Here is a 23,178-nt window from a genome sequence, read left to right on the forward strand (position 1 = left end):
TATACCCAAGGCATCGAGCCTACTTGGACATCTATCAAACCTGTTACTGCAGTGTTTGCATTTGGTAAAAATCGAACTGTTCAAGTTGTAAGAAAACAGTTTCCACTTAGACCTGCTGCTGCCAAAACAATTCATAGATCACAAGGTGACACAGAAACCAGAGTTGTAGTTAACTTTGGAACTAGACGAAGAGCAATTCCTCATATGCATTATGTTGGGCTCAGCAGAGTAACAACTATAGAGGGACTGTACATCACTGAGCTCTGTGAAGACAAAATAACTGTTAGCTCAGAAGTTGAGAAACATATGAAATATCTTAGAACAGAGGGCAAACTTGAACTATGCATTTCACCTGTCTACAATGCTGATGAGAGAGCTATAAAAGTGTGTTTCTTGAATGCACGTTCTTTGCATAAACATATTGATGATGTGCGTGCAGACTTAAACTACCTAAAAACAGACATCAATATTTTTTCTGAAACACGTTTCAGTAATGCTGATAGCAATACCATGTATCAAATTGGACAGTGTAGTTTATTTAGAAATGATGATATTCGTAATGATAATGGTCGTCCACATGGTGGGACAGCAGTGTATAGTCGCATTGATTATTACCCTGGCTATCCATTCTGCTGTAATAGAAGTGGAATAGAAATAATTGCAATCAGATTAATGGTTATTCCTCATATAACAATTATAGGAATATACCGCTCTCCTAGAGTGCCAGTTAGTCAATTCTGCACTGCTCTAAGGCAAACACTCATGCTATCTTCAACCAAGTTTAATGTGTTTATTGGAGACTTCAATATCAATTGGCTCAATGAATATCAACGAAGACCACTTTATGATCTCTTTGTCAAGGATAACAACTATAGACAGCTAGTGTCCTGTTATACAACAGATAATAAGACTTGTATTGATCATGTATATACAAATTTGCCTGAAACACATGTGAATGTCAATATATTAGAAACATATTTCTCTGATCATAAAGGAATTTGTGCAGTAATTAGCTGCTTCAGCTAAATAATAAATTGGCTCCTTAAGTTCCCATAGTGGCCAACATAGCATTCAAAACAATCAAACTAACTCTAAGCAACTAAAAGCACATAATTATAATTATTGTTAATCGTTTTAACTTAACAGATCAATAGAGATACCTCCAACATGTCTCAGTCATCGGACTCATCACCAAAGTAAGTATACCTTTAACAATGTTTTTTTTTTTCATGTGTAAGATGTTTATATGGAGTCTTGTTTTTCAATCATTATAAGATAATTTACATGTGCCTATTCTTCTCTTTTCCAGAAAAAATTATCAAGAGTCCAAATTTACATGTAAGTAACCACAGTATTTCATTTAATACTTTTTTGCCTAACAAACAACTACATACCGGTTACTCTGGACCACAGTAACACTTTTATGTAATACTTACAGTATTTAGTACTTATTCAAATTTAAATGAATTCTAAACTAGTACCAGTAACTTCAAAAGTCCATGTCAGTCTTACACTTAGTTTGATACTTAGTGAAGACCACTATACAATAGCAGTTCCAGTAATGAAGGTTTTGCTAATTATTTCAATAAGTGAGATTGCATTCTAGTCTCACATAGCATACACTTGGCAGAGACTTAATGTCACTAATGCTTCAAAGTAATTGAATGCATACTTCTTTTCCAATCTAATAACTGCTTAACTTTCAATTTTCAGCTCTTGAAGGATATATGCATGGCTTAAGTAAAATCAAGACTGCATCAAATGGAACAACAAATTACTTTGACCTCAAGCTCCAGACGTCTGACGATAAAACTGTTCGCCTTGTTTGTTTTTCACCACCAAAACGGAGCGTTCTTCTAACTGCATATGAAAAAAGATCACCAGTTAAAATAGAAGCCAACTTGAACCCTAAAAAACGACTTAACAGCGACTTGGAAGAGTACACAGTTCCTAAGAGTGCTAAAATAATGCCAACTGAGCTAGAGTTCAACTTCAATGAGAATCTTGACAATCATTTACATGCAGTCAGTCAAGCACTTCAAGCCAACATCTATACCACTGTAGACCTTAAGGTCAAAGTCATTATCAAAGAAGAGAATAAGAATCCCATTGTTCAAGACACAAAAACCAGATACAAGTGTGACACACTAGTGGCTGATGAAACTGGATGTGCTAAGTTGGTGTTATGGGAGAACACAATAAATCAAGTGGCAAGAGGAAAGTCCTACCATTTCAAAAATGTAACTGTGCGCATTTTCGATGATGAGAAATATCTGAACACCAATGAATCCACAACAGTTGAAGAAATAGATGATATTCAGAATATCAACGTTGACGCACCAGAAATCAAGAATAATCTCCTCAAAGTGAAAGTGGTAGGAGTAAATATAAAGAAGTCGCCATCTTGCTTGGCCTGTAACCACACATTTCCAACTAAAGAGCAACCAGCACCAGATGAAGAAGAAATAACCTGTACCAATTGTAACATCACAACACTAACATCTTTCTGTAACACAAAGATGGTGGCACAAATAATTGTTAAAACTACTACTCAAGAATTAGAAACCTATACATGTTTCAATGATGGCATCGAGAGTTTTCTCAAGAATGTAAAATCTCCTAAATCTTTGACACAAATAGAACCAGCAGAACTTAAATTCCTCCTCTTGAAATCTGGTCAACACACTATAATAGTTGACAAAAAGGCAAAAATCATAGCCCAATTTCTACCTGCCCCTAATCACCAGTCAACTGTAACACCCTGAGGGGCAGGAGGAGGCTTTTTGGTCATATATTGAAAGAGAAAATGTTACTTGTGCAGTAAGAACTGAGAGTTCACAAATATTCTGATATTAATAATGTTTAATTGATTATTTTCTGTGAAACTCACGACTATTGTTTTTCACATTGAGTTCAGCAAAAAAAGGTAACACGTCAATTTGTTACAAGAATGTGAAACTGTGCACATTCAGAGGTGTGGCAAACAGTGGTATCTACTAAAACTAGAACACCGGAACATCCACTAACAATGTTAGTGAACAGTTAGAATCAGGGTTGGAATTGACGGTTAGTGGTGAGCGATTAGCAGCTATGGTTTGCATTTACTGTTTTTGGTGGTTAGGATTTTTTAAAGTGTGTTCCAGCCGCCTCTAAGTTGTTCCGCTACAACAGTGTTCCTGGTTTTAGTACACGCCAAAAGTAGTGTAGTTGTGTTTGTAGTTAATAATTTCAAAAATGCAATCATTGCATCTACAAGCAGAACATCTATCTAATTTCAAACCATGAATTATGTAAATCGCCAGACGATGCACAAGATTGTGTTTTCTTATGTTGCAGTTTAAAAAAATGAATGCAGTTTTTTTGTTAAAAGGCATTTACATTGCTTAAATTGCCAGTGAATGCACAACTTCAGTTCTGTTTAGTTATCTTGGGGTTAAAAAAAAACTGGATGCAGTTTTTCATAACCTAAGTTATACTGGACTCATGTGAACACTTAACAAATGTTCATGTTGATTTTGTTAAAAAGCATTTACATTCCTTAGAGTAAATTACAGGTCGAAAGCAGCCAAAGTTGAATTGTGAGCCAAAGATAATTACTTAAATCCACACAATTAAAGCGTTACATTAGCCTCACTTTATATTGTAGTTAAAACACAACAACCTCTTTGTATCTACAAATATGCAAAGATGACTTGAATAAACTGTTACTGTTATTTCTTTACAACTAAATAGTGTTACAGCCTTCCAAGCTTCAACCTTGGTTCATTATCTTTGTTCACTGAAGTGTGATCCAGGAAAGGTCTTTAGCACTTCATCATTCTTTAATATAAAGTCTTCAAATGCCAACAAGACATTGCCCCAAATTTTGCTGAACACGAATAATATAAATAATATTTATCAAATTTTCAACCCAAGCAACAACCTTAGGCCACAACACTTTACCTTCACTGTCAGAAAAACTTTTCCCTCTACCATTCTTTTTTATTTGTTTTTTTTTTTAACGAAAATCCACATTCATTTTCCCATCTTTGTCTTTGTGCTCACATCCAACCCTTTTCCATTTGATTATTTGACAAACACCTGACCTGTGTTGACTTCAACTTCATGCAGCAATTCCCATACTAAAATCTTTACTTACTATAGCTGAAACCACGTGCACTCCCGCGAGTGCTATTTTTCTAGGATCTAGGGGTATTTGGTTTAATATCTTACTTCTGAGTTCTGGAGAGTTTGCACCTATAACACTGTCTAAAGCTCTAATGGTGCATTTATCACCAGTAGCTGCCATATGGACTCTATTGTTCCACTCATCTACTTTAGAATTCTGTGTAAAAAAATGGGGAATATCAGTTGGGTAGTCTCTACAATTTTCTGAAATGCATCTCTCTTTAAGTTTGGCAATGTCATCTGTAGTGTGATTACCTTCTCTTAATCTGTTAAGAATTTCAGTGAATTGTTTACTTTCTCTCTGCCTCATGATTTCTTGTAATTCAAACATGGTAAAAAGTTCTTTCCAGAGGTTGGGAGCAAGAGCTCCATACTCTGAGTCCTTCATGTCTTTAAACACATATCTATCCATAACTGGTTCTAGCTGGAATAAATCACCCAGTGCAATAACACTAACACCCCCAAATGCCTCTATGCTGCCTTTAATATCTTTTAATCTATTGTTTATTTGTACATTAAACATGGTATTTCCTACCATAGATATCTCATCTAGAAATATTAGTTTAAGTGCATGAAGTTTGCATCTCAAAGTGTTAAGTCTACTAGAGTCTAGTGGTTTGTCATTCTTAAGTGATTGGCATGCTGGTATTTGCAAGGTACTATGTATTGTGTTACCTCGGATAGAAAAAGCAGCTTTTCCAGTAGGGGCAAGCAACAATATTTTGACTTCTTGGAAATCTTCTCCATGTTTGGAGTTATAATATTTTAATGCTGCCTGATATAATGCTTTGACAAGATGGGAATTACCCACTCCAGCTCCTCCAGAGAGAAAATAGTAAAATGGTTTGTCTGATGTTTTAATAAGATGCAAGACATGATAAAAAAAACTCTTTTTGCTTTTTATTTAGTGTTTGAACTAATTGTCTATAATCATTGTCTTGCATCTCATTTAATATTAGTGGTTCAGTACTTGTTGTCACAGAAGGAATTCCAACATCTTCTGATAGGTCATAGTTCTCATTGAAGTCAGGATGTAGGTCATGAACACCTTCATACTCATCTTGGTATTCTATATTTTGAGTAAATGGTGCTATTGAATCAAACTGATCATCACTCAGAATATTATCATTTATGTGCTCCTGAATTTTATCAATTTCATTGCTGTAAACAGCATATTGTTTCATTTGGTCATTTATGGCATCTTTCATAAGTAAAAATCGGGCCTTATAAGAAGAACAATTGGATATTAAGTCAGTTTCCTCATTTCTTCATGATGTGAAGAGCATAATTAACGGTAGTATTTCTCTGGGTCTTTTTCTTTGTTAAACCAAACACTTCTAATAATTCTAGCTGATGATCTTTTTCTATTTGTTTCCTTATTGCTCCTACTTTCATCAGGAAGGGTATCATCATTTTCATCAATGCCTGTTTCTAAAGGAAGTTTATCTGTGTCATTTTGAAAAGATTTCTTTACATAAGGCTTTTGAGACAAGTCATACCATGCTACCCAATCTGCTAATGTTAGGTGTTCAAGGCTGAAGGACGTTTTACATATCTCTGCAACAGACCAGTTGTATACACTTCTTCACAATCATCTTCCATTTCTTTCATTTCATTAAGTTGCTTTAGGAGCTGCACTCTTTCATTGGGAGGTGCAGTATTTATGAATACCACTCGTTGTGATGACTTCTTCATAGGGAGCTGGAGAACGATGTAGACAGCTTCTTGTGCACTAATTTCAACACTATTTAAAAATTTGTTTCCAATATCCCTGACTTGTTGCTTGATGTTAGAATTTTTTTTCCTTGCTTCTGCACATGCTTGTCACAAAAGTTTACTCATTCCTTTTTGTGCTTTAGAAATATATGATACTATATACATAGCACACGCATAGATGTCAAGAACAAATTGAATATCCATGTTTGCTCTCCATGCTCTAAGGCAAGTTGGGTTGTAACTATTAATTCTTAACTCACTTGGTTCTCTTTTTAAAAATATAGTTGGAGAATTCAAAGCTGTCCTGATAGCTAATCGATAGTTATTTTCAGTAATACTTAGTTTAAGAAGCAGCTCCTCAAAAGTAATTGATTCACCATCCTTTAAATCATTTAGTTGCTTTTTAATAGTTTTCCAAGTTTCTTTATGTTTTTTAATTTCATGTTGTGATATATCTGAACCTAAAGGATACATGATTTCAGTTGCTCTCATAGGAGGTTGCGGGTAATTAAATCGACATTCACTCTTTGACTTCTTTCGACATGTGTGAGAATGCTTGTGAATTTGTCTGTTCACTAGTTTCTGCAGTTGTGGGTCATCAATTGGCCATTTACAACTTACAATCTGATCAATGAACGTTGTAACAGTTGCATCATCATCAATTCCAAACACTGGTGCACTTTCTAACCATATAAGCATATGGATATGAGGTGAACCTCGTTGTTGAAATTCTACTCTATAGAACCAGTCAGATATCCTTCCTAGAGGTTGGCACTTATTCAAGAGGAAGTTAGTGAGAAATTGACTGATCTGATAATCAAAATGTCTGGCACATGATACTGGGTCACTTTGAATTAACCTACATTTTTCATCCCAGTTCATATTTTCCAGATGAGTATCAGTGTACTGTTTGTGGTCAACCAACTCTCCAAGTATTCTGAGCAAATGGATCCACTGAGTTTCTGCTGAAGAGAAACTACAAAATAACAAGGCTGGTCCTAATTGTCTTATCATGGCAAACAAGTCTTTCTTTGCTTTTTCAAATTATGGTGGGGAACCTCTTAATGCTCTAAGAAACTGAAATCCATCATCATGATGAATCAATTTCTCTAATGCTCCTTCTTGTTTAAGTTGTGCTGCATTTAAAGTTCTGCTATTCCCTTTGCACTTTCTAAGAGCAACTTGGGAATTTCCTAATAGTATTTTCATTTGCAGTTTCTTTGTTTTAAAGAATATGTTTTCAACACACATAGCCGCTCTTCTATCTGACTGCCTCAATTCAGATTTACAAATGTCACTGTAATGCACGCTAACCAATCTCTCTTTATTTTCTGAAGCCTTTCACTCGTTCACATTGAACCGTGCTTCGAAAACTGTGGCATAATGAGAAACAAACTTTGAGGAAATTCATTATAAAGACTCCACAAAAGACCGCTTCACTTACTTACTTCACCATCCACGCGTGGGTTTGACTACGCACAACGTCGACAGAAAACATTACCTTTTCATCGACTTGTTGTTTTCTTCGCGTTTCCAAATTCCATTGGTCTCGACTATTCCTCGCTCTGTTTTTTTCTTGAATGGGATTCGTCGTAGTTTTTTCGTTTCCGACTCCCCGCGATTATAAATCGATTTGTTTACACATTTTTTGGTTAACATTTTCTTTCCCCTTTCATGTCGACCATCACAAAATGTATACTTTAATGTGGCCTTACTAGTATGACCTCGTAATTTGTGGTATATGAAGTATTTTTCGAAATTTTTTGCACTCTTCCATAGGTGTCTTTGTGCTAAAGCACTAGACACCAAAAACCATAAAATGCATTTGAACAACCAAAAGCGGCACAATGCTTTCCTTTCTTTTTGGGAGAAAATTAGCTTTATCGAGATTTCGGCTAGGACCATCCATTTTCCTTAAAAATCGAACAATTTTACTACCCATGTACGAATTTCAACAAAAGCGCTCACAGACATTTAACACAAGTCAATCCTCGCCTCGTTCTCACTTGTACGCGTTTTCATGCCCAATATAGCGCTAGGAACTATAAACAGGTCTATTATTTACATGTACTGATTTGGGCATATATGACCTTCCACGGGAAAACGCACACTAACGGCTTTCCGTTAAACGGGTCAAACGCAAACATCAAAAGTCTAAGTGTTCGACGGGCATCATTTAAAATACAGCGTTTACAAACGGGTGTCTTTGGCGTAGATTATTTGTCTAATAACGAATAATATCGTGTCTACGACGAAAAAGCCTTTTCCTTCTACATTCGACTCAAGGTCTAATAAGCCGAATATTGTATTGGGAGAATGCAGAGTATACAGGAAGCTAAAGTGTTTGTTGATCGAGGTTGTCTGAGAAAGATCAGGATAAAACCTCTGTGATCGCTGTTAACTTTGACGGCATTAGGTCTCTTAGTGAGTATATATTATACCGACTAGGTTTTTAGCTTAAAACCGCACAGTCCTAATGGGGCCAAACGCCTGACAGTCAGAAATTTTCAAAGTATTCACATACCCCTCTTTTTCGCGGAAAAGGCCATTCTGCACTTGAATAAAATCCAGGCGGAAAAACGCGAGGAATCGCGGGCGAATTTCCCATCGTTCTCCACTTTTGTGTTAACGGAACGCAATAGTAGAGCTAAATAATGAAGCACGAGGTCGACACAGGTTTTATATAATTTCCATACGTCATGAGGTTTTATACTGTTGCATGCAAACAAGTTGTTGCATGCAAATAGTAGAGTGGTTTAGCAAGAGGACGGGAACGTCATTTCAGAACGGGAAAGGGCGCGGATAATCTGGACACGACTCTATTTCGACTTCCGGTGTTAGCGTTGCCGTTCTCCCCATCAAGTTCAGGACGTCATTTCGCTGGTTTTCCCGTCGTGATCAAAACGCCAAGTATTTGCGTTCATTGTGTACTCATAAACGAGATGATGCTGTTTGGAATGATTTCAGAACTCATTTCCAATATAACCAGGTTACTTTCTTTATTTTATTCGGTGAATTTGTGAAAGTTTACCGCTACATTTATTCTGGATTCCCGAAAGGAAACACGATCGTCAGCAAGCGATCTAAGATTTTAGGACTCAGTTACCTTTTGTAATTGAGCGTGGCTTTCAGCAACGTAAGGGCTTTTCTTTGATACATTTCTTAAACCATGTATGAAAACTCCAAGAATGGTTGCTGTTAATTTAATCGTGAATCATGTCATCAATAAATTAAGCTTGCTTCATGTTGAAGTTTATCAAAATGAAACAACACGAAGGTTACCTGCTATATTATTCAGTGTTATTTGTTGTCATTGTCATTTTAACCGTGACTAAAAACTGTTCTGCGAATTGAAGTCAGAGATAAAAAAAAAATTGAGAATAGCTCGGGTTTTGCACTTTTTTATGTCTTTAGTTTTTGATCAGCGCCGGTGAAAACTAAGACAAGAAAGTCATCTACGAAAGAAAATAACAATCAACTTGATTTCGGCACGGCTTTCTAAATCTATTAATTTGATTCAGTCTTGAACGACTTTATTCGTTAAAAAAAAATCAAATTAAACAAAAACAAAAATAAAACAGGAACGAAGTCTGATTCCTCAGTCTAACCGTTTCGTTGGTGACTAGTTTGAGTGCATTTCATTTGTTCATAGTTAAACGGGAACTCATTGTAAACAACTCCATCGTTGGGTCGCTTGATCTCTAAATGTTTTCGTCATAACTTCTGATAACTCCGTTCAAAATGCATCGCAACTCTAAGAGGGTGGTGCTCAAAAGAGGTGTACCGTCATGATTGAGAAGAATATTCAGTAAACAAGGGAAAAAAACGCGACGATTTAAATTCCAAATTATACTTTACAAAATTATGAAGAAAAACGAGTAGTGCTAAAATCTAGAAGCACGAAACGAAATGACAGCGATACAAATCATAGAAAAAAAAATATTTAGTGGGCTTCAAAATCTGATAGACTCGAGACTAGAATGGAATAATTTCAAAGTTTAACCGCCCATGTGGATTCATATTAACTACTCACTTGTAGTAAACTATCCTCGGTTTGTGCTTGTTACACCCTCAAAGAGGATAATTTCGTTGTCCTTCGAGTGGTCTACGAAACCGAAAAAATTCAAAGCTGATAATGATCCTAAAGAGCCAAGGTTAGGATATTCAAGAACGAAACAAAAGAACAAATATAGCGTGGGCGGTTCGTTGAAACGACTGCTAAGTCACTTTTCAACAAAACGCGACGGCGTTCTCGACCCAGTTTCTTCTCGGCATTTTTGCTGCGCGTGCCGTTTTGAAATGACGTTTGTAGCGTTGCAGTTGTGTCTTCCGTTGTAGTTATGTCCTCACACCTAATAACCAATAGAATGCGGTTTTATTTCTTCCAATCAAAGTGCGTTGTGAACGTGTCTTCTGCGTGTCACTTCCCAACTAGGGGAGGGATGCAATGCAAAATTGTGAGACTATCGTTAAGTTTTCCGCGCTCGAAGGTTGAGAATTTTATGGGCTATTCTTGTTTCATGGGCTTATCCTTGATGCCTTTTGGGACACTTCGGATTGTTGAAAGATTAATATTCTTGTTGCGTTTTTAAGCGCGAAGTATCAGTGAAATTTTCTTCGATACGTTGGAAAGGTTAGGAAGACGAGAATTTGACGTAGCTTCCCTTATTGGTTTGGAGTGTGCTGGTGATCGAAGTTGTGCTTTTTTGTCGGAACTACTAAAGGAAGGTAAGGTTTCGGTTGCATTTTATGTTAGTATTTTGTTAAATTCAAATATTACAACCATTCTTCAAAGATCACGTTCAAGTTTTGGGCTTAATACTGTAGATTTCATGTGACAGCATGGCGAAGCGTGCGAGTAACTACTAACTTGGATTCATTGAATCCTTCAGTGTCGAGGGCTGATTTTTATATTTTGCGTGGGACATGTAAAACTAGATGTTACATAATTGAAAAACAGGGCAGATCTCGGTGTTTCAATGCCCAAAAATGTGTGATTTTCTCCATCTCATTGTGCCTACAATGATGGCTATTATGGATACAGTGGAAGACATGTATTCATTGTAAATGTATGGGACTACGCAAAAATTCAACCTCTGGTATGGTTGATGTCAAATATCACATATCCTGGGAGGTTAACTCACAAACTGCTAACTCGTATGATGAAGATCTGGTCTCTTTCATAAAGGATAGGGTGCTGTCTCCCAATGCTCTCCAACAAGTAACAGTTGGGTTACAATATATTAAATCATTCTCTTTGCTCACCCAGAAGGGACAGAATTGCAGCAAAATTACTCTTCACTTAATAATTAGTGCTTTGCTATTTAAATCAGTGGCTGACATATGCCACTTTCTTTATTTTGATCAATTTAGAGTAAAGTCCCCTGTACCAAATTATAAGGAATATGATAACAATATGTATGTTATATGTTACCACATTATCCATACTTTTTCAGCTATGTTTCACAAACATTAAAATGAAATAAACACTAATTCATGCAGAAATGAATACTTAATTCAATACAGACTATTGCCTACTATTAGCAATTATTGCTCCTACATGTGTTAGCAAGAACTTGGTCTTGTTGGCATTCATTGTGAGCATTTGGCGATCTGTATATTAGTGGAGAAACTCTCTGCAACTATCTTTGCTAAGAAAATACCAATCCTTTCACCCTTACTAAATATCATTCATACAGGCATGGATGAGAACCAGCAGCAAAGCAAAGAAAACAAAAGTGCTGATGAGGTGGTAAGCTCTATTCTAAACATTTTCTTGGCGAATTATGCACTAGTTATAAAAAGGTATATGTTGTGCTTAATTTTTGTCCTTGGTATAAACATCATTTTCCTTTGGTTTTGTTAATGATATGAATGAAAAATGTATTTTGTGTAAAGAAAGATAAAATTTAGCTCCTAGCCTAAGTTATGATGAGATGATGTGTCACTATCAATTTGGCCTCTATTAAAAGTAAAAGAATTAAACTAAGGATAAAACTAAACCACAGCATACCTATACTAAACCCTCAGCCTATTTGTATCAATATTACTATTTTTTCTGGTGTTCACCCAATAGATTCAATCCACTCACAGACAAATATGGCACCTGTGCATTTTACTATTACTCTTAGGCTAAGGCACTCGTAGAAAGCAATATTTCACAAAACAACAACATTATGTATGCAAGGTTTAAATTTTCAGACCTTTACTGCTTGTTTTTATGATTGGTTCCAGTATTTTCTTGCACAAAGAGTTCTGGTTGAATGTACCAGTCACCATGTTTTTTGGTATGGTGGTTTACAGTAATTGTTGTATGAAGTAACCTTCACCAATATTAATTTTGTGAACTTGTCACTGACAAAGAGCTAGTTCATGATTAGACATTGATCGTTTCATTAATTGCCATGCTCTACATTTATCATTGAAGTACTGATTAACTCCTTTGCCATCAGTAATTGCATTAAAGATACTGTGTTAGAAATCACAGCACTGTACCCCAAAATCTAATGTCGTCCTCAGCACAATCTCATTTTTTGAGCAAGGCAAAAGTAAAAATCAAACAAGACCACACAGACATCATCACAGAGACAACATTGCTATGTATAATGTTTATATAGTTAGTTACATAAAAGGTACTCTATTCATTAATTCAGTGTCAATACTCACCCTCGTAGCAGCTATAATTTTTAGCCAACTTGGGAAATAGTGGCCTAAAATGGACCCTTTTGGACATCTGAACTTTTAAATTTCCAGGGGAAGGTTCCCCAGACTTTGCCATCCAAGTGGGAATAAATGGCTGTCACACTGTCATTTTGGTCCCTCCCAGCTGCTCAAACGTTGTCCCTCCTTTCCACAATCTTACCAAAGCCCCCATATGTGTAGTAATAAAAACATTGAAGTGAAGTGTGCTATCTCAGCAAGAGGTGATAATCATGCACACTTTTAAGTGAGTCATCATAGCAGATGTTTGGTGAGGTATTGCATTCTGTGCTCAAAATCTAGTTCATGTAGACCTGGGAAAAAAGAATGGGGTGTAGCAGCCATTCATGTTGTTTAATTGCTCTAAGCTCTAATTCGATACTACTGTTCATTTGGCTATCTTTCTTGCCAATACTGTTTCGTTATTTGAGTTTTCTTGAAGACACTTCCCATTGAGAAGAAGCATTATATGTGTTTACAAATTAGAAGTAAAGAAAAGTGAAAAAAAAAATAGGAGAGTGACAGGATGGTATCAAAGACAGTGGTACAATTTCTTTTGCAGGGGGGTCATTTTTTTATTTTTGAATCAGAGTTTTAGCCTAAGTATGTCTAAGTTTCTACACTTGTTGTTTAGTCTTGTGACTTCTTGCTTTAAGAAGTGAGGTAAAATTGTTTGAATTTGTTTTTTTCATTACAGCCACTTGAGTCTGTAAATGGAAAGAAAACACTGAAAAATGACGGTAGGGAATACATTGCTTGCACTATAAAGTATTGAAAGTAATTTGCAACTCTCCATATTTGTTATTTGTAATTGACATGCTTTGCACAGGTGTTGTGGGGTTAGTGGAGAAGTTAACTGTATTTCAAAAATTAAATCACTTTAAATTGCAGTGAAAGCTATTACTTTTATAGTTATAAAAGTATCAAAGGTAACTTCTCTGAGAACCTTCTCCAGTGTCTGTGATATAGAAGTGTCCACTAAATATAGGTTCATTTATTAAGAAATGTGGGAAGAATAGTATGCAACTGAAAATACAAGTAAGGACTGGAAAAGAATATTTATTCCTTGCTAATAATCTCAGAACAGCTGTGTGGAGCTGGAAATTAACAGTGCTGGAATACAACAGTAAATCCTGCTGATAAACTGAGAACAGCTGTGTGGGGCTGGAAATTAACAGTGCTGGAATACAATAGTTAACTCCTGCTGAGAAACTGAGAACAGCTGAGAGGGGCTGGAAAATAACAGTGCTGGAATACAACAGTTATCCACGACTGAAATTCAGAAACAGGAAACTTTTAAATACTTTTGTGCAACAATATACTGAGCATGCAGTAATATCTTCCATTGCCTCAATTCCAGTTACTTGTAGAAAGGTCATCTCTGAACCATTAAATAGGATCTGTTTTACCGTTATGGAAGAAAAAATCTTAACCCTTTAACCCCTAAAAGTGACCAGCTTCTAATTTCTCCTTACAATATCTCCCCTGAATCAAACATTGAGTTCATGAGAATAAAGGAAATGACCAACAATTTATAAATCTCTTGATTTTTATAAAAACTCTCTTTGTCAGGGCTTCAGGAAATGTATAGAGAACAGTATGGAGAATATGCATAATGATGTTAGGGTGTAAAGGGTTAATCAATAAATGTATGTTAAAGGTAGCAATCTTCTATAACTATTACTTATTCACAAATACTATATTTTATTTAGCAGATTGTAGCTTCAATGGATGCCAGAAATATTTTTATGAAAAACTGGCAGATGCAGTTTTGTATTGTACTCCAGGATATACATCTTTCCCAAAAGATGGTATTTCTTCAGAGAAGAATGAAAACTTAAATGCTTTCTTTAATCAGTATAAAAGACGATTTTTTGAACGACGTAGCCTGAAAAGACCAGTCTACACACTAAAACTTGACCAAGAAGGTAAGATTGTCCGTGACAAAAATGGCATCCTTGTTGTTTTGGTCAACAGTTATGTTCAAGGAGAGCTTAAGACTACAAAGCAACTTCTCTACAGAGAGGCTGTAGATGGTGTATTAAGCAGTTTACACTACATTAAAGGTGTCCTTGGAGAGGATACTTGCCTCCCTGGAGGGGTGAATGCCTTGAGTAGGCTATTCAATCAAAAATATGTATTTAAGGGTATTTTCAACCTTATTAGGGCCTTCTTGGCTCGATGCTCAACATGTCAGGTCAACAACCCCTTGCCAATGCGAGTGCTTCCCCCTCCTGTCCCCATTAGATCTTTTCGCCCCCATTCCAGACTACAGTGTGACCTTATTGACATGGCCCCAAAGAAGCACCGTAGTTTTATGCAGAATAATTGTTGGAGCTACCGTTACATTCTAACAGTCAAGTGCTGTTTCTCGAAGTTTTGTTGGCTGTTCCCGTTAAAAACAAAGTCTGCAGAAGAAGTGTATGCCGTTCTGAAGGCCTTGTTCATCAAGGAAGGGTCACCTACTGTAATTCAGTCAGATAATGGTGGTGAATTCATTGGAGAGGTAGTGCAAAAACTTTGCAAAGAATTTGAAGTTTGCATGGTTCATGGTAGGCCACACCACCCACAGTCTCAAGGCCAGATAGAAAATCTCAACAAGCAAGTCAAAAGGTTACTTGCAAGGTTTTTACAACAGTTGCCTAGAGATCTTCAGGCCAATGTCTGGCCTTTACTACTCTCTGCTATTGCAGACCTTTTGAATTGCAAGTGGCACAGCACAATTAATGATGTGCCTTTTCGAATATATAAGAACCGTGAGCCTTCCTGCTTGGTGGACTACATCATCCCAGATGATAGTATGTGGACAGAAAGTATTGAAGATGGTTGCCTTGAGGATTATGAATTTTCATCAGAAGATTTCATTGAACTTGAGAGACATGGGGAAAGCACTTCCATGGATAAATCTAAATTAGAAGAGATAACAGAGGCCATCCTGCAAATTTCTTCTGAGACCATATTATTGTCCTCATTGGGTGTTTCAGCTAAGCAGCTGTCAGCAGCTGTTAAGAAGATAGTGCAAGGAAATTCACATTCTCCACCTTCTCACAGTCACAACAACATCCCACTTCAATCAGTGGATTCAGAGGCAGAATTCCAGGTAGAGAGCATCACCAAATACCTCTTCAACTTGAGTGAAGAATACAAATCTAAGATGGTGGATGTGCTTGAAGCAACAGAACACACCATTCAAAAGAATCACAAACGGGCTCTTAAGAGGGCTAAAGAGCGGGAATTTAAGGTGGGAGACAAAGTTCTCTTCCAAAATCCACGTTCAGAAGGATTGCATTTTTCAAAGCCAGATCCCTTTCAGCCCTTGAATGTTCTGGGGGTCATCAAAGAGGTGCGTCCTGGAGGAATGTTCAAGGTGGAGATAGAATGTGGAGAGCAACTGGTAGTTAAATCCATTTTTGGTGGCCAGATGGTTTTGTTCAAGGAAAAGCAGTGTGAACTTCCCCTTTGTGAAACACCCCCCAAGTTATCTTTGCTGAATATGCACAATTTCATTTCAGAGTTTGGCCTAACTGTGCGTAAGGAGATGTATAATCGAAGTCTAAGGTTGAGGAAAGTGGCTCACCATAGAAGTATTGATGATTTATTGAAGAGTTATTGTCAGGTTCTGGATTATGGACTCCTTGCCATGGTATCGTCGTTTTCTGACAGAGAGGAAGATGAAGCTGTGTTTCACCAGAAGTTTGTAACTGGCCTTCAAACTTTACAGGCTTTGGGTTTTCAGTACTTTCTCTATGGTACAATCTTTTGGGAGAGAGACAGAAAGCAAAACCTGGGAAAGTCAATTCTAAGTCATCTCACCAGTTACGAGGAGCACTCTGACTGCTTGTCGTGCGTTGGAGAGCAAAAAGAAACTCCATGCTTTCATCCCTGCTGCCAGAATCTTGTGCTTCAGATGGCTGTTAACTGTGGGCTCTTCTGTGTAACAATAGATGGTTGCATTGTACCATCTGATGATAGTATAATGAAAACATCTCAGACAGCTCCAAAGGAAACCCCTCTGTTAAGTAGCCATACAACTGAGGCTAGTACTTCATGCCATGATAAAGACAGTATCAAAAGACCTAGCACCCAAGTCGGTGTTGATGAGCCAGTGTTCAATAAGGATGATCTGCTTGACCATACAAATGATGTAAATGTTGATGTTGGATCCAACAGATGCAGTACACCCCAAGGAAGTCTGAAAACCCATGAAGTCACCCTTGGTGAGCCATCCACATCATTGCTGTTCATGCCAGGAAGCAATCAAGGAATGCTATGGAAGCCAGCTGAGTTGAAGGACAAGTGTCAGCAACATCTAGAGAACATTGATCCTTATTGCAGTGAACTGGCCAAGTTTGTAATGCCCTTGAAGGGCTTTCTTGCAGCCATAAATCCTTCTCAAGATAATGCCACAGAAAGAAGTAACTTGAGGTACTTTTTAAAGATTATTGACAAGCATGCAAATAAAGATGTACAGAGCCAAGTGCGCCTAAGTAGCAACAATGGCAGTCAGGAGTGTATGCAAGTTCAAGGGTACAGCTCATTCTGTGGACTTTGTGCAATGAACAATGCAATAGGTTGTTCCAGGAAAGGACCTACTATGTTCAATTTGTTTGACCTAGATTTGGCAGCAGACATCATTTGGTTAAAACAGGTTTGTGAAGTTGGCTGTGGATTTTCTGTACCTTTAGAGCCTATGCGGGGTCTTGATGGTGACTACAGTATTTTAGCAATGGAGGAGGCAGCAATTAGGAAGAACTGTACATTTCAAAGACTAGATTTACCCTTGAGGGCACTTGTGGATGGTGCTGCAATTAATTCCCTTGACACCAGCAGTCTCCAGGAATTTTATTCCCTTCTTCTGGGATTGTTCCAGGCAGATGAGAGACCATCACTCATTGTGAGGACAAAGGAATATCACTTTGTTACTCTGCTCTTTAAAGCAGATGCAATTGTACTTCTTGATAGTCGCAGGACATCTGCTCTTCCACTGTCCCTTAAAGATGGCCTAGGTTACATTCAGAGAGAAGCATATCAGAACCCAGATTTTGCTGCTGTAAACCTTCAAGGGCCTGGAACTTATGGCAATCCTGTGAGAGTGAATGACTTGCCAGAAGTTAAGCTGCACACAAATTTTCATTGCACACTGGATGAGGTGTGGGATTTAAGCAGTACTATAAGTGATGATACCATCATTGCCACACTCCATGGACAAGTCAAAGCAAAAGATGTTCGTACCCTCAAGCCAGGTAACCAAATAAATGATGTTGTGATCAACTACATTGGTCCATTCTTAATGAGTCAGAAAAAGGATGTGTATGTGGCAAGCACCTTTTGGCTAAATCACAGCAGCCAAGAGCTGGGTGTTAAGGAAATGCTTAGGTGTGATTTTTACAAGTATGAAAAGTTTGTATTTCCTGTTCATTGCCCTGGTCACTGGTGGTGTGTCTTAATAGACAGGCCAATGAAGTTGTATGGGGAATTTGACTCCCTTTGTAAAGATCGAAGGAGTGATTATGTTTTTCAGGTCTTGTGCAGGGAATTCAAAACTGCAAATATTGATATTTCTTCATTTCGAAGGTTAAGTCAGGAGGAAAGAGAAAAGTTGCCTTCTCAAGGACAGAATGTTTTTGACTGTGGTGTCTTTGTGTTGGGTTTTATCAGTGCATTTGTCAACAACTTGGAAATGAATTTCAGCTTAAGGGATATGCCATTCCTGCGGAATTCATTTGCGAAAATTATCATGAATGGGCAACCAGTATGTGACATTAAAAATTGTCCCAGTACCCAAGAAAGTTGTCATCCAGCTTGTGAAGAAGGTGGCCATGGAAGTGTCCTTGGGCTAGTTGGTTGCTCTACCATTGAAACTATGAGATGTAGGGGTCAAGAGAATATTTGCAGTGACAAAGAATCTGGAGTAAGTGGTACAGGACTTATACATTGTGCTGGTGAAAACAGCAGTGCAAGAATAGGTGAAGATGGAATTAAGAAATGCAGAACAGGAGTGAGTCCATTTAGTCCTGACAAAACCATGGAAGAGGTTTCTGTTGGTTTTGGTGTTGCTTTTCCTGGTAAGTATGAATTAGGGGATTTTGAGAAGGATTATGAAGATATGGAAGATGATCCATTTGTTGTCCCCCCTCCTCTTCTGCCATTAGACATTCAACTACGGGACAAAGACACAGAGTTGTCAAATGAAAACAATATTCAAGGTAATTAATATGTTGACCATTTTCACTCTTTGTCTCTTTGTTTTTGTAATATGAATTTTTTGCTATATTGTTCCATAATTATTCATCTCTATAAACCTTGTTTTTTTGTTATATGCTAAAGAAAGCATTGTTGTGCCTTTTTACAGCCAGTGAACCAGATGATGAAGATTTGGTCTTGTATGAGCTCCTCAAGCCTCCTTATGATGCTTCTCACGAGGTATGCAGAATTTGTGAGTGATCTGTGGTTTTCTTCTGCTTGGGTTTTCTCTTACATTATTATTATTATTATTATTATTATTATTATTATTATTATTATCATCATCATCATCGTCATTATCATTATTATTTTTTTTACTGCTGTTGTTGTTGTTGTTGTTGTTGTATACTATGCAGAGATGTTCTTGTAACATGCCCAGTAGTTTAGGGGAATATCATTATTATTATTACTATTATTATAATCATTTTATATTATGCAGAGATGTTCTTGTTAACATGTCAAGTAGTTTAGGGGAATATCATTATTGTTCTTATTATTAAATTATTATTATTATTATTATTTTAGTACTATTACTTTTGTGTTTTGTTTCCCTTTGATGACTAGTTTTGGATGTTTTTTATTGCCTTGTGTCTGCAATGAATTTTAAGTTAAATTATTATAAATACATCTAATGATTAATAGTCCTTTAATTGCTAAATTTGTTTGTTGGGTTAACATAATGATGCGGTTGTTTTCATTGTCCCTTGAGTTAATTTATAGCATATCATCATTAACATACTGATACTTGGTAAGTGGTACTTACCCGATGAAATTAAGCCAAATGTGCATTTTAGTACGAATTTGGTGAAGACAGTCTTTCACAAGCCAAGTGTCATTAGATTTTCTTTCCTAATGGAGACTGATTTTCTTCACAGCTTCCAACCCTACAGATGCTCTATTCTAAAGAAGAAAGGAAGGTATTCCAAGGCCTTAACCCCATCACTGAGCAATATCTTTTCAAACTAAGGAAGGAGAAAGGGATAAATGTTCCAAGAGGGTGTTACCATGCAGTGATGACAACAGAAGAAATGGTAGATTTTGATTACTGGAGGCAGGTAAGGAAGGGGAAGTCGAGACAAAGATTTTTCCATTACAGGTGGGATAGAGCCTTCGAAGTTTGGACCAAGGAGAACACAGAAGAGTTGATAGATGTGGCAAGTATCTTAGAGCGAGTTGATAGTGATGGATGGGTCTTATTGAACATCACAGAACAGTATCACTATGAAATGTGGAGAGACTGGAAATGGAGGCAACTTGAGGAGAAAGACCTTTTGTAATTTTAAATAAAATCAATAAGGCAAGCTATTTGGCACAGTGTAATACTAATAATTAACCCTTTAGCTACCATGTGTGACCAAGACAGAATTTCTCTTTACACTATCAATACAATATCAAGCAGACAAGTGATGAGAATGAAGAAAATTATTGATAAGGGGATTATTAGTTGATCCAATACCAAATTCTCAAAACTAACATCACAAGAACTATATGGCAGACAGTAAGGAGAAATACTAATGAGATCTTGGGAGTTTAAGGGTTAAACACTTAATGGGTCATGTGTTCATTCTAACAGTTTCAATTGGGTTTTGAAGCATGCTTAATTCAAGTCATATCCAAAATTCCCTTGGTCCACATTGTGAATTGTACTTAGACATGGCCAGAGAACATCAACAGAGAATGTGACCTCTTAAGCATGTTCGCATCAGACCTATGAATTTGTCCACAAAACTTCCTTTGGAATTGTTGAGTTCCAGAGTTTCACATCTAGTGCATTTCCAGAGCAGTAGAATTTAAAAAAATTGACACAAACATTTAAATTGCAAAGAATTTATTTAAAACCTTTATGTTTACAGCAACCCACATAAAAAGAAATCTTACCAACAATTATGAATGAAGTAGTGAATAAAATAGCCTTGACTCCTCAATCTGGTGTCAACTGCTTTATTTTATTCAAAAGTATATAAGGGTAAATTGGAGAGTTACTTAATGTGATCTGTGAAATAATATTGAATAATTAGAGCCAAACAGTTGCAAGTAAGTAGGAAGGTAGAATGGATTTATGGTATATTAGTGCACTATGGTCCACTTTAAATTTCACAAATTCCAAAAAAACTATTTCACCTGAAGTTATTTGCTTGAATTATTTGTAGTGAAGATGTTTATTTCCATAGAAGTGTTGCATGTTCAAGTACAACTGGAGCAGTTTTTTTTTTAACTATCCATTTGTGTTCGTTAAATGAGCAATTTCAGCTTGAATTTTTAGTTAGATTAATTATGGATTGCACATGTTGTGTGCACAAGTGTTTATTTGTTGCAAACACTTACAGTGTATCCTATTTATCAAGAGAATTTTGTCAACAAAGGACATCAGCAGGAAAAAGGTAACCAAAATTTGTATGAAACATTAAAAAAGGAACAACTAGCGTGATTTTACTTAACCCATGAAACAGTATGTAAACAAACCTGTATGACACCAGCGGCATGTTTGATTGTTTGGATCACCCCCATGTTGTGTGTGGAAAACATGACATAAGCCAAAAATTTTTGTAACGCATAGTAGTCTATGATCAATTTCATTGGTTGGAGAAAATCACTCTATGTTCATCTACAATATCTTGTCGAGAAATAAATTATGACAGAGCTTTGCCTTAGCATGAGCATGAATGATATTGCTCAATTGTCTTCTTTAGTGAGGCATGTAATTGATGAGGAGAAGTAATACCTGTTTATATTGTCATCTGTTAAAAATTTGATTAAATCTGAATTACTTAGGGTTGGTTTTCTTTATTTCCTCATATAGGCATCTTGCTTTTTGGGCAGATGTCTCTCTGGAATGAAATTTATTTTTTTCCATTTTCATCTTAATTGGAAAGGCCAAAAAATACAACAACAAAAACCACATCAAGTCTAATATTAAGGCGACAAAGTCTCTGTGAACCAGTTTAATTGCAGTATTACTCAGAGTGCTTTTCAATTGAGTACTGTGAAACCAAAACCAAAGTAACTGCAATGGCCACTCAGAAAAAGGGAAATATCACATGGAACCAATCAGGACTCAAAGTAAATACATGCAAATGGCCTGAAGTGCAGAAAAATGCGAGGAACAAAGTTATGATTGATTTTGGGTTTGCATCTGATTGGTTGAGAGGGTGGCGCAAGATTTCTGGGCCAATCACAGAGCATACTTGGGCCAAAACCATCACAATCTTGGATTACTTTTGACACTCAATTGAAAATTGCTCTATCCAAAGCGGTTCCTTGCTTTTCTTTTGAGGCATATATTATGTCTCTCAAAGGGGACAGTGGGTTTAATTCACATTTGAAATCCAAATTCAAAGAATTTTTAGCACACTTAAACAAACGTGGGTGACACTGCCATAGGTTCAATTTTTCTAGGTTCAAAAAATTTTTAAAGTAGTCTTTTGAGTTTCGTTCAAGATTGCAATTGAAAATAGAGAGAACCCTCAAATTCTCACACACTGGTAGAACTTCCAGTGCAGAATCAACATTTTCTTGATTGAGGGTATGTACATTTCCTCCAATTTCTAGAACCCTAAGAACATAGGAAAAAATGTATGAATAAATTATTAACTTGCATTGAGATTATTGTCAAGTGATTACAACCCCCTGAAAGTAAATAGAGAAGATCTACGTTTTCTCGTGTTTGTGTCGTTCGTTTCGCTAAGACAGAGAATCATTCAAGGATTCAGAGTTATACCATTCCATATGATTTTAGGGACGAAGGTGATAGCACGCTCACAACACGCTTCCAATCGAAAACAAAAGAAACTGACTATAACGCTTGCTGAGCATGCTAAAACACAATTTGCTCATGCTTTTATTTCTTATAACACTCTACAAAAAATAAAGCTTGCGCCGTTGAACAGTGAAGCGCGAGCAGGCAAACACGCAAAGCGTGTTAACCTTCGAATACAAAAGCTAGCGTAATAGCGGGCACAGCATAGTAGCGTGTAACCCGGTGTGCAGCACGCATGTTAACTGAACCTAACGCTTAGTCATTACACAGTCAATGTACTCTCATTCTTACGGTAAAAACCGAACCTCCCATCGGTGTTTATATCGTAAAAAACAAAGTTGAAACATTTGGCCGCGAACGAGTTGCAAGGATTCAAGGCAGACACTTCAATTACTTTTTTTTTATGTGGAGTGGTTACTTTTGATGATATTTGTAGTATGTTGAAGCACAAAATGTAACTCAGTGCCAGACGAATTGCGCCGATCGCGTAAACAACCAAACATGTGCAAGATATTCATAAAGCGCCATAACATATAGCCGGTAAAGGCCGAAACATTTGTGTAAAAGTTTATTCCATCGGATGACCAGAGCGATTT

The 23,178-nt window shown here is 36.8% G+C and overlaps 3 protein-coding genes and 2 long non-coding RNA genes across 6 annotated transcripts in view; 4 read left to right on the forward strand and 1 right to left on the reverse strand.

Annotated features, from left to right (window-relative positions):
- Nucleotides 1-1,196, forward strand: part of LOC131791280 (uncharacterized) — a 2,540-nt gene extending 1,344 nt beyond the window's left edge. The window contains exon 1 of the mRNA XM_066169512.1: nucleotides 1-1,196. This exon is cut by the window's left edge and continues 1,344 nt beyond it. Within this exon, the coding sequence (XP_066025609.1) occupies nucleotides 1-1,026 (1,026 nt within the window). The 3' untranslated portion in view covers nucleotides 1,027-1,196.
- LOC131792321 (uncharacterized) overlaps nucleotides 1-4,138 on the forward strand; it is a 10,009-nt gene extending 5,871 nt beyond the window's left edge. Inside the window, exons 2-4 of one of the 2 annotated variants that reach the window (XM_066169975.1) lie at nucleotides 1,147-1,196; nucleotides 1,310-1,338; nucleotides 1,714-4,138. In XM_066169975.1, the coding sequence (XP_066026072.1) occupies nucleotides 1,168-1,196; nucleotides 1,310-1,338; nucleotides 1,714-2,765 (1,110 nt within the window). In that variant the 5' untranslated portion in view covers nucleotides 1,147-1,167 and the 3' untranslated portion in view covers nucleotides 2,766-4,138. The remainder of the gene's footprint in view (nucleotides 1-1,146; nucleotides 1,197-1,309; nucleotides 1,339-1,713) is intronic. The other variant, XM_066169976.1, reaches the window with a different exon arrangement.
- Nucleotides 1-8,562, reverse strand: part of LOC136282695 (uncharacterized) — a 24,094-nt gene extending 15,532 nt beyond the window's left edge. The window contains exon 1 of the long non-coding RNA XR_010718364.1: nucleotides 8,408-8,562. This is a non-coding gene — a long non-coding RNA (uncharacterized lncRNA). The remainder of the gene's footprint in view (nucleotides 1-8,407) is intronic.
- A 1,626-nt stretch (nucleotides 8,563-10,188) lies between these two features.
- On the forward strand, nucleotides 10,189-13,978 carry LOC131794766 (uncharacterized). Its single transcript, XR_010718154.1, has 3 exons — nucleotides 10,189-10,611; nucleotides 11,583-11,635; nucleotides 13,280-13,978. It is a non-coding gene; the product is annotated as an uncharacterized lncRNA (long non-coding RNA).
- Nucleotides 13,979-13,998: 20 nt separating this feature from the next.
- LOC131783051 (uncharacterized) lies at nucleotides 13,999-21,315 on the forward strand. Its single transcript, XM_066169570.1, has 3 exons — nucleotides 13,999-18,788; nucleotides 18,935-19,005; nucleotides 19,701-21,315. The coding sequence occupies exons 1-3, from the start codon at nucleotides 14,198-14,200 to the stop codon at nucleotides 20,100-20,102; spliced, it is 5,064 nt and encodes a 1,687-aa protein (XP_066025667.1). The 5' UTR covers nucleotides 13,999-14,197; the 3' UTR covers nucleotides 20,103-21,315.
- The last annotated feature ends 1,863 nt before the right edge of the window (nucleotides 21,316-23,178 follow it).

This window comes from Pocillopora verrucosa, chromosome 7 (genome assembly GCF_036669915.1).
Source record: "Pocillopora verrucosa isolate sample1 chromosome 7, ASM3666991v2, whole genome shotgun sequence".
In the NCBI taxonomy this organism is placed as follows: Eukaryota; Metazoa; Cnidaria; class Anthozoa; order Scleractinia; family Pocilloporidae; genus Pocillopora; species Pocillopora verrucosa.

What these genes read in the sequence shown, in the direction of transcription:
- LOC131783051 (XM_066169570.1), top strand. Translation starts at nt 14,198, where the DNA reads ATGATGTTAGGGTGTAAAGGGTTAATCAATAAATGTATGTTAAAGGTA. An exon ending in AAATGAAAACAATATTCAAG is followed by an intron (nt 18,789 to 18,934) that starts GTAATTAATATG and finishes GCCTTTTTACAG; the next exon opens with CCAGTGAACCAGATGATGAA. An exon ending in CTTATGATGCTTCTCACGAG is followed by an intron (nt 19,006 to 19,700) that starts GTATGCAGAATT and finishes TTTTCTTCACAG; the next exon opens with CTTCCAACCCTACAGATGCT.